Here is a 16,943-nt window from a genome sequence, read left to right as displayed (position 1 = left end):
TCAAAACTCAGTAACGAGCAAATTGATGTTTTCTCGTGTTTTTCATGAAATAATCATATAATACGAAACTTAACGTAGAATTCTTTAAAATAATGCCGAGAGTGATAAATAAACTGATAAATAAATAGTCGCTTTTCAAATACCAAAATTTATGTATGCGAATCTCATGCAGTCTTTCTGCGCCCACCGCTTGAATTCGCTGCCTGAATCGTAAACTTTGCTTGCCACTATCAAACGCAGATAGCAATTAACAGCACGAAACGAACGAAAATTTTGAACTATTATAAATGGCTCTGAACAAACCCTGGCTTTGTACCTGTTTTTCGACAAGGAATTTTTCTAAAATACTGCCCATTTAGCTAAAATTCTCTAAACCTTTAATACTTTAAAGTTTCCGCACACTTTAGAGGTTATACTTCTATGGCATTAAAATATTAGCCGAAAAATTTTAAAATGCATATTATAACACTAAGTAGGTATATGTTTGTTTTCTTGTTTTTGTTTGAACGACTGAAATCAGTCTTGTCATACATCCTACAAACAAAACCTCAAACTTGTTGAGTTGATTCATTATCATTATGTTAAATTGTTATGTTATAATGTTATAAAATAGGAAAAAATTCAGGGACGACAATGAACCAAATTTCTTGAGGTTACCAAGAGCGCAATCTACCGCTGTGCTACTAGAAGCCTTGGAAATTTAGAAGAATTAATATTATAATTATTGTAATTCCAAATTATTTAAGTATTCTAAAACTACTGATAATTTTACTAAGGGTATTTTAGTTTAGAGGATAGTTTAACTATCATAAAATTTCAATTCACATACTAATGCGTTTGGTATGTCCTCTAATGTTTATGAAAGTGACGGGTTTATGTTGCTTCACGTAGGTCCGTCATTTTTGTGACACATTTCCGTTCATCAACTTCCATTACATTTTCACTAAATTACTCCTTCCAAGAGATAAGATGTTTACACATCAAAAATACAATTTCTATAATAATAATTTATTGGAACCCAAACTTACGATAAATGTCATACTAAACTTAATAAGCAAACAAATCAATCTCACGAACTAAAATAAAGGAAAGAGCTTATAAAATAGAACACTAACATGTTATCATCAAACAATTTTGGTTTCATTTCTCATAATTAAGTACCTTGATGTGTACTGGTGCAATATGGCTCCCAATAGATTTCAATTCTCTCTTGGAGTAAGGAGCACAAAAAAATATGTTTACTGGCAGTGTTGGAGGTGTTAAATTTAGAATTATTTATTAAATTGGAGCACAACATAAATTCCAAGGAGTAACATGACTAGCTTTACTACATACACAAAACGCTCAAAGAATGTTGTCTGAGGGAAGCCTGACGGAAAAAAGGCTCAATGGTAGCTCATTTTGCAATGCAAAATAAGTCTTTGAGAGAACAATATACGCCGACTGGACTACCATCACACTGTTCAAAAAAAAGTAATTAAGGAAATACAAGTATTTTATAATCATAAAAAACAGATCTTATTTTCAAAAAAATATTAAATACCACATAAAATAATCTGAATAGGACTGTAACTAACAAGAGTTTTAACATAGGTTGAGTATTGTTTTCTGCAATTAATTTTTTTCAACTTCATAAGACTTTCATAAATTAAACGGTATTAACCACTCATAAGAATATGTATTTGTCAGGCAATAAAGAAAATAACAAAAGTAACAAAATACCTTATGTTAATACCATGTTTGCTTACAAATCTTAGTTTAAATTACTCACACATTCACATAAATTAAGTAAAAGTATCCTGAAATTAAGTTAGTTGTAGGATAATTTTCTCTATCCGGACAGTTTTCATAGATTTGTATGGTTCTTTGGGTTTATCTTCTAGATGCATAAGTCTGTTACAAGTTTTTTTTTTTGTTTTTACCCCTGCCATTTTGTTATTTGTGTATTTACCTACTCAGTTCTTTCTTAGTATTCCCTAGTTGTTGATCTTTTTTGTTGTCAAAATATATATTTGGCTTTTTTTCTGTGTTTAGTTCATATTAATATTTTTACTCTTTTATGATTAATTTGTTAGTATTGGTCTTCTGCGACCATAAAATGCTCTTCCACAATCGTATATCGATAATATTTTTCTCTTATTTATTCTCACCTATTTTAAGAATATTTTAAAGAGCAAAAATTAAAATATGGTACAAGCCCTTGAAAATTCGATTTTCAAACATATTTTAAAAAAGTTTGAAAACTACATGAACTAAGCAAATATTTCTATAATTGTTTTTGGTTAAGAGAACATTTCATAACGTACCACGAATTAAATACATTTATTATATTTATTTAATTCACCTTTAAAAAAAATCTCGTGGAGGTGAGAACGGCTCACGGAAGTATTTGTTCTCTTATTTTCCTTTGCGACAATGAGATGCCTGCTCAATCGCTCCAGGGAAATGTCTGGCAGCAATAGCAGTCAAGTCGGTTGTCTTCCGTTCCTTTTCAGGAGTCGTGCAAGCATACTTGCGTTCGTTTGTTTTTTTCGTTAATAATATGCTTGAATTGCGTACATTTTTCTTTCATTATTTTTGTTGCGTGGTGACACAACCAGTTCTTGAAACTTGGAAATAGACAGAAGGCATAAATACTTTACTTTGCTTCCGTTTCTTGTTACAAACCTTCGTATTTTTGTTGAGACACATACTAAAGTAGAAAAAAAAAAAGTTAATTCACCACGACCTAATGTTGGAAAGTTCAATGAATCATGTAATTTTTTCACGATGATTATTTTATTGAAAGACTAACATTAATTATTTTTAATTTTTGCTTTATAAACCATAAAGAAGTTTTTTTAATAACAAGAAAAATGCTCCGAAAAGATACATTATTTAATATCTTATCGCTTATTGTAAGGAATTGTTATTCCATAAAAATATATTTTATATTGCAGTTTGTTTTTTAATGGTATGTGATACATTAATTTTTTTTCGAAGACATGTCCCTCCGTTTCCTTGCGATGTGATCTTTGCATATGTGCATTGCGGTCAACGAGTCATAAAACCCTAAAAAAAACTGCATAATTACCATAAAATTGATTTTTTCTCTATCTCTATCAACTCTTTTTGATATTATTTTGTCTTTTCCATGATTTAAAAAAAATTTACTGTAATGAAACATCAATGAAAACATAAAATTATGAGCCAATTATGTTATGAATACTCAGTATCATTACGAAAAACTTATTTTATATGTGCAAAAATAACCATACATGTGTTGTATAAAGCTACTAAATCTTTCTTGTAGTATTATAACTATTTACGGGAAACTGGTTTCCAATGGATTCTTTCGTAAAAGTACAGACATTTTTTTTCGTTGAACCTTGGTCAAACCTAGGATAGCTCCATTTTGAGAGGACACATGTGTTTCACAGACGGTCATTAAGTTATAAGTTCACGTCGTGTTCATCCCAACGAAAACGCGCTGACAATTAGCAGCAGAAACGCACCTGCGTCCAGAACAACTCGGAGACTCTCCGTGAGACGATAATCCATCTTCGGTCGGGAAAGTCTAGCGAAGTGGAGGCCCGAATGGAGGTGCGCCTAAAAACGCAGCAATTTTCCCAGACTCAGTCACCGCTGTGTTAACCCTTCCTCCGCATTCACTCGTTTATCATCACTCACTGTCATCTCTGTCGTTTTCCTCCTTACACCCAACCATTTTCTTTTGACACTCTTAGCAGGTGTTTCAGCGAGACCACTTAGACAGAGTGGCGAACCCAGTCTGCTTACAAACATGCAGCCTGTTAATACACCATTTAAGCCAGCAGTACGCTATATGCGCCAATTTGTTTCTTTACCTTAGAGACAGACAACCCTAAGTCGCAATTTAGTTTCATTGAATCGTAGATCATGTTTTATATGTTGGTTTTCTATGGAAGCTTTATATTACTACAAACATGAACGAGATTTTAAATGCATATGTCGAAAGATTTAGTTGAGTCAGACAAAAGCAAGTTCAATTACAATGTTTTGGATGCGTGGCTGTTATAAAAAGTCCCCCATTTTGAAGGCATTAATCGTAAGTTTCTTCATGCTGGCCATATGCATACGGGGTTGAGAGAAAAACCGAATCAATAAAAGATATATTTAATTAATCTGTTATAAAGTGGCCAAATTGTAACTTAAGTTCGTGTTATTACTCAAAAGTACTTCATTTGATTTCAAGAAAAGATCTAAAATGATCTTTATAATAAGGATACAGAATTTCAGGCTGGTGTGAATCCAACAGGATATTAATTCACTTCTAAACCAACCCGTGTTTCCACGCTAACCATCCAAAAATGTTCACGTCTAGCGAGCAAGCCAAAGAAATGAGTCAGGAATACGTAAATGTGTTTAAAGAGATGTTAAGTATATGCTTGACTCTTGAAATTGCAATAAATGGTCGCATATATTTAATCGTCATTATTTTATACTTAAGTTAAATACCGTTAAACATTTAGAATGAATTTTTAAGGAGTTTTTAAGTTAAGAATAAATACATATTTTTATAAAATAAATTAAAACCTTATTATGAAGAGACCTGTGGTATTGTCTTTAAACGTAAATAAGGTACAGACGCCAAACAAGGCCAGTCTCCAAACAAGGCCACCACGCTCTGTAGCACGTAGTTGTAGCTCGACGCGATAGGTAGCGGCACTATCCGGTACATCCATTGGTATCAGCTTCACACAACAGGTAGCGCGAGCTGTATCGCCAAGTACGTCGTAGACAGGCTGTGAAGAATGTTTTGTCTGACTTGCGGTAAACAAATTTGGTAAGTAATGTTTATGTCATAGTAATGATTCTAGATTTTATACATAGAACATCAATACATTAAACGAAAGGGTATTTTGTTAGCTTTCAGAATATAGTATGTTTTTAACAGTCAGCCAATTGTGCTGTTGTAAGGAAATTAATGAAAGACACAAAGTGTATGTGTCTTTATAAGGCCAAGGTGGCCTTATTAAGATACTGTGCTGGCCTTATTAGGTGTCGATGTTGTATTTTGTGATATGTTGCTATATTCACAGTGCAATGGTTTTATATTATGTAATCAACATTTGTTGTGGCTTTAATTCGTTTGATTAATTGTCTACTAAATAAATTACAGTACTTCTCATGTGAATTAATTTCTTGAAACATCTTGTTTTGTTTCAGATGAAAATGGACACTAAATGTAAACGAGCAAAGTGGACCGCTGACCAGCTTGTGGCAGCTTTAGCAGCATTCAGAAATGGCATGCCAGTTGCAGCAGTTGCGCGTGAGTACAATATACCACGACGGACATTGCGAAACCATATTTTGTCCGGAAGTAGCGAGAAAAAACTTGGAAGACGTGCGTTACTTACAGATCAAGAAGAAAGCCTATTATGCAATCGTATTTTCAGGTTAGGAGAGGTAGGGGTACCGTTAAATGCACAACTTTTAAGAAGGAGCGTATATTCGTTTTGCGAGTTGAATTCTATCAACCATCCATTCAATAAGAATTCCCAAATGGCTGGTAAAAAGTGGTTAAAGTTATTTCTTCAACGACACCCAGACATTTCAAAAAGGAAGGCCCAAGCAATGAATGCAGGTAGAGCAGCTAAACTTAACAAAGTCATTGTTGGTGATTACTTTGTTAAATTACGTGAAATATTAGAGGCACATAATCTTGTAGGTCATCCGGAAAAAATCTACAACATTGACGAAAAGGGCTGTCGTTTGACATTACACAAGCAGCAACAGGTATATGGCAGAAAGGGGAATAAGAGAGTTCATCTCGTTGCACCGGAGCATGCACAAAATGTTACAATTGTTGCTTGTGGTAATGCAATCGGCCAGGCTATCCCTCCTATGATTCTTTTTAAAGGAAAACGCTGCAAGCCAGAGTGGGAAGAAAACATGCCTGCAGGAACAGTTATTGAAATGACTGACAAAGGCTCTATGACATGCGAGGTATTTGCTAAGTGGGTAACCCATCTCTCAAAATTCAAGGCCCCTGGGAAAATACTTTTAATATTTGATGGAGCGAAGTCCCATTTAGATGCGAATATAGTGGATGTAGCCGAACAGAACGACATCATCTTGTTTTGCCTTCCATCCAACTGCACGCACGAGCTACAACCACTCGATAAATCTGTATTCGGCCCTTTCGAAGACTATTGGGATAAAGAGCTTCTTAATTTTTGGACCACGCAAGGCGACAGAACTTTAAACCGTGTAAGCTTTGGACTGATTTTTTCAAAGGTATGGGTAAAGTCAATGACCCCTGCCAATCTAATTGCTGGGTTTAGAGGAACTGGGATCTATCCTTACGATTGCAACATTCTTCCTGAAGCAGCTTTCGCCCCATCTGAACTGACATACACCGAACCCGATGCAACTGTGGCTAGCGAAGACAAAGTTGACAATGTAAGTGCAAGCATTGTTAGTTCTAGCAACGAGCCATCTGATCGCGGAGTATTGAACACTTTTCCAAACAATGATGGACGTTTAACATTCCACGATATACTGGCAACACCTAAATTGAAAAAATCTACAACACCAAGATGCCAAGCAATAAATTCACGAGCTCAACGTATTGTAAAATCATTGTTTCAGACCAAACGACAAACAGTTCCCGGAAAATGTCCAAAGAAGATAACTGAACCAAGAAAGGAAATAAAACGAGCAGCTTCTCGGACACCAAGATATAAGAATCGCACGGCTCCTCAGGCTGGATCTAGTGGGATAACAAAACATCATCATGTAAAAGAGGATTGGTCATGTCCTATCTGCAAAGAACATCAAATAATAGACATGAGATTGTGTTCAGAATGCAGAGTTTATTATCATGAACAGTGTGTTGGACTTGGCAAATGTGATGACAGGCCATTTGTTTGCCCTACTTGTGATGATTAGAGTAGATTTTAATGAAGTCCTTGACTGAAATTTCTAGGCTTTCATTAATAATGCCTCATAAAAATATTATTATTGAAATAACACAGTTGACAGTTAGGAAACAAGTATGCCTACGTCCTTTGTTTAAACACACAAATGTTTCTACATTTTTCATGCAATAAGGGTCAGGTCACTTTTTTTTACTCCTATTATGTGATACTTTGTCATGTGTAAAGTCATTCTTAATGGTATATTTGTGACAAGACTATTTATTTTGGGTATTGTTAGTGTAAAGGAACTTTTCTTGTAGCTATTGTGTATGACCGATGCAAATTCAAGTTTAATATTGTGCCATGTATTTGTTTTTCTTATTTTTGGTAAATTGATAACATTATAACTTATGTGTAACATTTAGTTTTCCTTAATTTTCATTCTTAAACTGCTTTTCTAATAATGAATGTATTTTTTCATTGTATTATTATGTTTCATGCATGATGGCCTTATTAGGCAACACCTAGTGGCCTTATTTGGCACCGGACGTCTTAATAAGGCCATTTGCTATGCCCTTATATTTTTTTACCCTGGAAAAATAATAATTATGATAATCGTGTTCTGTATTTTTTTTTTAAATCTCCACTTATGTTCTTATTACATAGTAAAATTCTAAACTTGTATATACTATCATAAATTTTATAACCACAGCCAAACCTTAACGTGGCCTTATTTGGCTCCTGTACCTTATTTCAGTTTTTTAACACATTCAAATATCCTCAAAATGTTACGATTTACCACGGGTTCGTAAAGGATAGCCCAATTAATAGATTTTATTTCACACACAGTTTTATTTATTACCACTACTTGTCACTTACAATTAATCTTCTAAGATGGCAAATAACTAACTACACTTAAATAAATGCCAGTTCTCCAGTAACTCGTTCCACACACCTCGCTGGGCCGCACCTCTGGCGCAACTCTCGCCGCAGCACCCCTCGTGGGTCTCCGTCGCCACACTCCGCCGCCGCCGCCGAGACTCACTTTCTCTTCACCGAGATCCCACTCGACTCCTCGCTCGCAACTTCGTTCAAGACTCCGCCGCGCCCGCAACTCTATCGCCCGGAAGCTCCGCCGCGGGAAAACTCACTCAGTCTCCGACTGACTGACTCGAAGGCCGGCCCTACCTCCTTATATAGCCCTTGGGTTCCCGTCCAGAACAATCGGGAATGTCTCCGAGATATCGCGCGACCTTCGCCATCGAAATGTCCAGAAACGCGTCGTGAGTCCTGTCGAAGGATGCGGCGGCTGCTCAAAGAACGCCGATAAACGCAACAAGCATCGGGTTCCCACAAAACGCGCCGATAAACATGTTTGAGTCCTTTTATTCCGCAGTGCGGCCTATTTTAAGTAACTCGATCTGAGGCAGGTGCGCGCTGCGACGGTCAGGATGTCGCGAGATAGTATGGCACGAGATACCAGGGAGAGGATGTGGGTGGAAGGGGGTGCCGACAGGCCGAACGAGCGCGGCGACGCCAAGCACTGCAGTCAAGCGCTATCGTAACAATATTATATATATATTGCACTTTATGAACGTTTACTCTTTTAAAGAGACATCAAGTTAAAGAAATATTAAAATAAATATAAATAATGACTTGAAACCGAACGTACACCTATAACGTATCACCTAATGCAATTAATATTTTTAAGTAAGTAAAAAATAAATCGTTTTTCTGAGTGTATTCTGCTGTAATTAAAAAAAAAAAAAAACAATTTTCTTTGTCTTCCAACATGACTTAGCAGTTTACGACTATATTCCTTCTTTTAGCATTCCTACTACATCTTTTGAAACTTAGAATTTCGTGTAAAAATAATATAATTTTATTTATATGTTTTAAATTCTGATAATGCTTGGTTCTAATGAAATCATTAAAATAACGGCATACCTAAATTTTTTTCCAAAAATCTTTATTAAACTGCAGCTAGACACCAAATAGTTTTTACTTAAGATAATGCGCGATCACTGGGGAGCGGCCAAGGAGGTTGAAAAATCTCATTGGGTGCGGCATATTTCTTCGAGTGCTGTACCCGTTTAAAAAATGTAAGAGTCTTTCAGTACTCACCACCACTCTCATATCTCTCATTTCAAAAGGGAGTCAAAAGTTCTGGCGATATTTTTTCAATAGCGTGTCTGTAGACATGAATTTTTTTCTCGATTGTCTATATACAATCACTCGATTTTCCATAGACATTGTCTAGATCCGGAATTCTTTCGACTTCGTATGCAAAATGTGTACAAAACTTTGCGCCAGTTTAAACGTGGCTTGATCACAGAACCGATATTAAATTGAGACAATTCGTTTGGTGACTTTCTTCATTTAGTGGTGTTGAAATCATTTAGATCGTTTTTTTCAATGCGGTAGAAATTCGTCAAGTATATTCCTAAAACTTTCATTTTACTTTTCTTGCAGGAATTAAATCTTAAATAAACGATGTTAATGTGTTGCAGATCAATGTCTGGAGTTCACTGTCGTAACAGTAAGCTGAGCAGCTATAATTGAGGTGTGGGGAATGACAGTACTCGCACATCACTTTAACATGGTGCATAGCAGAGTGTGGTACTGAAAACAACAAGGCGCTTGATATCAACAAAGACACTCTGTGCTGCGCCGCTCTCCGGGTGCAAGATAGCAAGTTCCACTATACCTATACTATAGATACCTATACTATATTTAAAAATAATAAATCGTGCAAACGCCACTCCCATTACCATTGCTCCAGACATCTAACTGCGAAACTTGCTTGTGACTGGGAATCATACAGAATATTTAAGAGCCCCACATTATAAGTAGGCTAAAAGTTTAAAGTAGAAAAATATGGACTTTAATGCATGTACTTGTGTACGCGCGTTAGTAGTTATACTTGCTTGGCGTAATAAAAAGAAACTAAATTTAATTTTTTGCCTACAAATAATTAAGAGAAATAAAATAATAAAATAACTGGAGTGATATTATAAATACCGTTGGAAAAGTATAAATTCCATCAAAATGAATAATTTAAATAAATACTCATTATTCAATTTTAATGCAAATACTTGTCCAAATGAAAATATTTATTAAATAAATTAATCGCGATAAAAATTAATTTATAAGATAAAATATATGCTGATTGTTTATTCTAATTAGTTAAAATAATTATTTATTAAATAATAATGTATGATTTTATAATTTATTGCAAATAAATTATGCACACAGGAACATAACTTCACTTATGTAAATATAATTTAAAATACACTTGAAATGTTTATAAATAAAATATCTTTCACTAATATTAAAAATAAAAAATTGTTTTAATTATATAGACTAGAATTCAATATCTATCACTTAAGTATATTATTTAGAAACACATATATCATTTTGGTTTATATGTTTCCTTTATTCATTCGGGCATTTTTTGTTGCATATTGCGCGCGCATCCAAAGAATTTATTCTCATCATTTTTAAAACACCATTCCTTACCTGTACAAAAAACACCGTATCACTAAAATTAACAATAAATTAATGTTTTAATGATACGGGCCAGTATTCAATAACAGTCACTACCTAATGTATAAAATTTAAAAGCACGTATATAAATTTTATTTGAAAGTAGCCTTTTATTTCATCGTAAAAAATTACTCTTATTATTATTTCATACCGAGCCTAAAGAGGTATTACTTCAACAAGTACTTAATATCGCCAGAACGAATTTTAGCCTATAAATAAATATTTTTAATTGATATTCAGATTTGTATCATACAGTTTTTAATAGCTTACTTACATAAAGTAGGCTACCAAGCAAGGGTGTTTTTATTTTAAGTTTGGAAAAATAACGTACTTATTGTGAAATTTGTTTTCATTTAACTCTTTTTTTTGTATAAGTCGTTCATACGCCTTAATTGTTGTTTACTGCGATCAAATAAATTTGTGAACAGTTTTTAAACTATACGGTTACTTGTTTTAGAGTGGGTGAGTAATTTATCACCTTGTTTTGAAAAAACCGTGACGTTCTTGTTTACGTGTTAAAACCCCATCAGTTTTAAGCGATGCGAATACGTAAAAAAAATTGCAGTAGACGAGCGTTACTAAGTAGGTATTTAATTAACGTTCAAAATAACAAGTTCCAGAAAGTAAGTGTTTTCCTTTGAGGCAGATGATATTGTGTGGATGCCAATTTGCCATGAATAGTAAAAAAAATATCAGGTTCACAAAAACTCATTCATATAAATAATATTACTTAGCGTAAAAACCCTTCATAATGTAGGTCAACATTTAGCATATTTCTCCACTTTTAGTAGAGCGTTTTCCTACAAAAGCAAAATAAAATCATTCGTTCTATAATGCTTAAGCACTGCCAAGGAGATACGACAAAAAATTGCGTGTTTGATGTTTATCAGCTAAGCTCTGGGTATACAGCATTTGGTAGGAGATATTTCGTGAATGGAACGGAAATATGTAAAGACGGTGCTGCCATCTGAGGAAGTCTCAGAAATCACGAAAAGATGGCGGTCCAGCGTAATTCATTTGTATATATTGCTTTCGTGAACATCGCAGAATTTACACCACGCATGGGTATTAAAAAATAAAACTAACTTTTCCATTATCCTTGAATACTTTATGTTATAATTTATAGTCATAAAAATAAATATGGAGAACTTAAAAAAGAGTTATAATCCAGGCCTTGCAATTTTGAAAACCATTAGTTAACATTGAAATGCAAAGATAGCACAGTGTTAATCATACTGTAGAGACTCAACAAATTGTTAGCCTCCATGTACTGGACGCCTTGAAAAATAAAATAATTTCGTGATTAAATTTTTACTGTCAAATATTTCATGTTTAATTAGTTCATTAAGGTTGAGGTTTGTTTGAAGGATGTATTTACAGACTGATTTCAGTCATTTCAGCAAAAACTTAAAACTTATATTTATAATAAGTGTTTTTAAACGTTTAGCTTAATATTTTAGTATTGAAATACAAGTATAACTTCTTTTTTTCTTTATATGCGAAACAGTTCAATTATAACACATACTTTCAATTTTATTTTAAATTTAGTAATATACAAAATTTTGGAATATGTAACATTTTTATAACTCGGGGAAATGCTAACTATTCTGATTTGTTTAGAGGAGTTGTGGGAGGGGGTGAGAGCAAATGGTGATATCTTTGAATAATGTTTCTAGTTGGATTAAGTGTACTTACCGGAGGAAGGGGTACCACTCCACCTGTTGGCCCAGCCCTGTTGAAACTTCACTTGTATATTTTTGATGTGTAAATCTTATTATTTGGTGGGAGTAATTTCTTGGATACCTAACACAGTCGCATAGAACGGAAAAGTGTAAAAACCAAGGTGCTGCCATCTGTGGCGGATGGCGAGAGTCAAAATTCACAAAGACAAAGAGAAAATTTATAGTATTAACTGTTTATTGAATTTTAACACGATAAGCATTATTTTAATAAAATTCCTTATCGAAAATCAGGTCTAAAGAAGGTGTTTAGTTTTTTTCCAGACTTTATTCGCATTTATTGGAGCCGTTTGATTATACAGTTTTAAATTTCACTTAAATAATTTGATAGTCAACGTAGCTGCTCCGGCAGCGAATTATAGCGGTGGATGCGGAAATAACGCGTGAGTCGCGTCCAGAAATGTAGTTAAAAACACAATTTGCATATATGTATCACGCTTGGCATTGTTTAAAGAATTCTACGTTAAAATTCGTGTACGAGGCCCGAGTTTCGTATTAAAAGTGTATTTGCAACACATGCATTCGTTTGTTACCGAGGTTAGGTGTTAACACATCACTGGCGAATACTGAAAAACTTGATCACGTTTTTTTTCCTCTGCCGCAGCATTAATAGTACGCAACAGCCGCTGCTTGTTACCACAACAACCACGCTGGTGACAAGGGAAATCAGAGACGCTTGGTGTCAAAATAACGAGGTGTGCAGTGACAGCTTGTCAATCAGCAATTTGATCAAGAATGATCCCCGTGTTTAAACGACATGATATCGATACCCCAAAGAGAGTTATATCCCCACACCACGTACACAATGTCATTTTTTTTGATCAAATTATAGAAATAAACAGAATGAGCAGAAAAATCTATAGTTTTCGAGAAAAAAAAGAACTCAACTGGATAATATTATAATAAATAATGATAAACCCAAATTCTGTGAGAAACCTTTTTAATCCCTGTTACCCCGATATTTAGACATTTGTCATGCATTCTACTCAGCATCGATTCCGCACATTCTCCGGAGAATCGATCTGTCTGTTACGCATTACGAAAACACAACAATTCCCCGCAGATAAATGCAAAAAAAAAAGAAGTGGTCCAAATAATACTAAACATTATTATTTTTTCTATAGCTATATTTCCAAAAGTCTTTGTTCTATATTGCAGCTAGTCTCCAAATTATTTTAACTTCAAATATATTATTCTTTATTTTTAACTAAACAAGCCATTCAGCAAGATATTGGAAAGTACTGACGGGTTTTAATTTTATATACTGCAATAAAAATGTTGAAGTTATTTACGAATACCATCGTGTTTGAATGATAGTAAGCTATATCTTAACTTATATACTGTTAGTGAAAACTCAGCCAACCGTAGTAGTATTAGGAAATTCCAAAATTTATAAATTAATTAAAAAAATATTTTTGCTTGTTTATCAGTAGTAGTAAATAATAGTTTCTCCAGAGACTGGAGCCGGAGCTTGGTGTCGGTGTCCGCCATCTTGGATTCTAAAGTCACGGTGGCCATCTTGGATGATCTTGACCTTGACCTTTGACCTTGAACTTGACACCGGCCGCCATCTTTATTCCCCCCCCCCCCCCCATCTTGGATTCTAGAGCTTTCCGCATTTAAAATTACGATGTCACTGTTGCAAATTCCGATACATAATTATTATGCTAGGAAATTGAAAAAAATAACAATTTATGAATAAATTTGTATAATAATTTTATTAAAAAGTTCCTGCATTTAGTTTTCCGCTATTTTAAATTATAGCGTAAATATTGCAAGATTCATTACATCCACAATATTGAAAATCCGTTATTATTACGCTAGAAACATATCCCTGTGCATATCCTTGTGATTACATCGTATCCCTCTGATGATTTTGTACTCATGTGCTGTAACTCTGTGATGATATCGTATCCCTCTGATGATATCGTATCCCTCTAATGAGATCATATACCTATTATGAGATCATATACTCTGATGACATCGAGTCCTACAGCTCGTATCCTACCGAGTTGAATGTTCGTGTGGATGTTAATCCTTTTTGTTAAATGTACGTAGTCAATCTATCGACATAACTTAATATTTGATAAATCAAAATCTCATGGTCTTGAATTCTATGAGATGTATACAAATTGGTCTGCTCGAAATTGGTTTTACTTTTTGAAATGAATGCCAAGTATCGAATAATAAGTCTTCGTGTTTCTTATAAACCTAGCTTAGCCTATACGTCCCTTGGGTCTAAGACTCTTGGTCTATACGCGTAACACTGAACATAACCTTTTTAGAATGTTCGCCGAATATCGACAAAAAATACCTCTTGGTTCGCAGACGCTTGGCCTGTATGAAGTTTTGTTATTTCTTATTATTCGTGGTGATATCTTTTTATGAGGCATATGTCCTGGGTTCGACTCTGTATTAGATCACATGCACTACATAATGTCTGGGGGCGCAAGTGTTATTTGGTAGGCTCGTATTATACTCGCGTTCCGTTTTTCGTACTTTGAAGCGATCCCAAGAAGTAATTGTCATGTATCAGTTTATGATTTCAACCATGTCTTTACATATTGGTATGATGGTTGTTGCGCCGTGTGTTTCGAGGCAAGCTGAACGGCCACCCGATGCTTTTGCAAACTTGCAAATCTCTTTCCGCGCGCAGCGACAGATAGGCCTTGTTTAATCATGCCTACGTCGAGAGTTAAGAAGTTATCAAACCTTTGTGGTTAATGTGCTTTAATTTTGGATCTTTGAATAGTCGTATGTGAATACTTTTAACTTCACATGGATTAGAATTTTTTTTTTTTACACGAGACAAAAATGAAATTCAAAGCTGGCGGTTGGGTATTGATCACATGGTCCTTACCACATGAGTGAATGGCACTTGGTGTGTGCTAACCCCTTATTTGTGTCCTTCTGTTTCATGTGATATTGATGTTTTTTTTAGTTATTGTTTCCCGGACCTTAGATGGTTTAATATATAATAATAAATTTAATTAACTTAATTGGATTAACCCAGGTATAAAATACGGAAATAAATATTTCAAATAGTTCTATAAATTAATTTATGAATTTTTGATGAATTTTAGAATTATTTCCGAATATCTAGGTCAGTAATTACGAATTTCCAAAATGACGGCCACTATGTCATTACTGGCTTATGAGAGGCTGGTATAGGAGGAATTTATGCCAATTTGAGTATTTTTCACAATTTTTTAAAATAAGTTATTTACCTTTAATTGATTTTATTTTTTTTGGATCGATCAAGGATTGAACTGAGGACAGTAATAGATTAAAGCAATAATTATTTTAAAAAGTTAATTTTTTAAATAATTTTTGGAATTTTTCTCGAATTTCTATCTTAATAATTACAGATTTTCTAGATAGTGGCCAAGATGGCCGACAAAATGGCGAGCACTCTGGCAATAAATAATACTGCACTCTAGTGGGTAAAATTAAACTAATATGACCTAAGCCACTCTAGCAAATAATGATATTATTACTTCAAACTAAAAAAAAAAAATACAAGTCTGAAAATGTGTATTATTATTATAGATAACCTATTTAATTATCGGTTTGGTAAATACTTTTATGGCCTTGGGGTCAAAGGCGTTTGTTATCCAACCGAGAGGTCCGAGCTGTCATGGTTCTAATCCCCTCGGTTCCAATGTATTTTGTATATAAATATTCAATTTAATATGTCAATTAGGACCACAATAACAATGGTAGGTAATTTAACATGGACCTTACATGCATGAGACAGCGCTCTCTAGGTAAAAACAACAGAAACAAAGATAGCGGTGTCCAAGATGGCAGCCTCCAGCTGAACAAAAAAAAAACAAGATGGCTGTTGTGAAATCTTCCGAAATGGTTACCTCCAGTGGAAGACAACAATATGGTGGACTTGCTTGTCAAAATATAAAAAAATTGATTGTGATGCAGATCCAAGATGGCGACTACAAAGAAAACTGCAACTTTCGAGGAGTGGGGTGCTCGAGTTCAAGATGGTGAAATTCAAGATGTCAACTGAGGTCAAAGGTCAAGGTCATGACCAAAGGCAATATTTCAAGGTCAAAGGTTAAATAAAGATCAAAGGTCAAATGTCTAGGTTAATGTCGTCCGAAATGGCCACCGTGACGTCACAATTTAAGATGGCTGACACCGACACCGCACCCAGTTTCCGGGGCCCCCAATATACTACTCATATTACCTCCTACCAACTGATACGAATAAAACAATTCTGTTCAAACAGTGCCTGCCAATATACAGAAAATGAATTCTTGCGATTATGTTGGTAATGGAAAAAAGAAAACTTTCCAGAAAATTGTGTAGTTATATTATTCCAGAAAATGTTTCGAACATGTGCGGGTAGCTCAGTTTGGTTCCACCATCGCACTTTTCACCCAACGCAGAAGGACAGAACTCCGAAAGACATTTGACTGAAATGTCTGAGGAACGGCTTTCGGTCTACGGCCCTTCTGACAACTACATTTTGCAAGAGTGACCAGATTCTCTCGGCGGGATAAAGTGTTATGCCGGGCCCCCGCGCAGAAGCCTCTTCAGGGGCGGCGTCAGCCCCGGTAGCTTGCGGGCGGAGCGCTCGTTCATTGGCGGGATCCCAATAGTGCGTCATCGCCGCAGGGGACACGGAGGTAACGGGACGCCACACGGGAACTCCTTCCTCCCCTCTCTCCAAGCTTTTTCATACGGTAAACGTTGTTATGATTGCTCCACAACTTTTAACTCGTCCAATTTTTTTCATTTTAAATTGTTTAACTTTTTG

The 16,943-nt window shown here is 34.8% G+C and overlaps 1 protein-coding gene across 1 annotated transcript in view; it reads left to right on the top strand.

Moving 5' to 3' along the window:
* Nucleotides 1–4,774: 4,774 nt before the first annotated feature.
* Nucleotides 4,775–16,943, top strand: part of LOC134527983 (uncharacterized) — an 84,888-nt gene continuing 72,719 nt past the window's right edge. The window contains exons 1-2 of the mRNA XM_063361126.1: nt 4,775–4,804; nt 5,188–6,773. Coding sequence (XP_063217196.1) covers nt 5,188–6,773 — 1,586 coding nt within the window. The 5' untranslated portion in view covers nt 4,775–4,804. The remainder of the gene's footprint in view (nt 4,805–5,187; nt 6,774–16,943) is intronic.

Source organism: Bacillus rossius, chromosome 1 (genome assembly GCF_032445375.1).
Source record: "Bacillus rossius redtenbacheri isolate Brsri chromosome 1, Brsri_v3, whole genome shotgun sequence".
NCBI lineage: Eukaryota > Metazoa > Arthropoda > Insecta > Phasmatodea > Bacillidae > Bacillus > Bacillus rossius.
The sequence above is the reverse complement of the archived record's forward strand: the minus strand, read 5'-3'. Positions and strand labels throughout refer to the sequence as shown.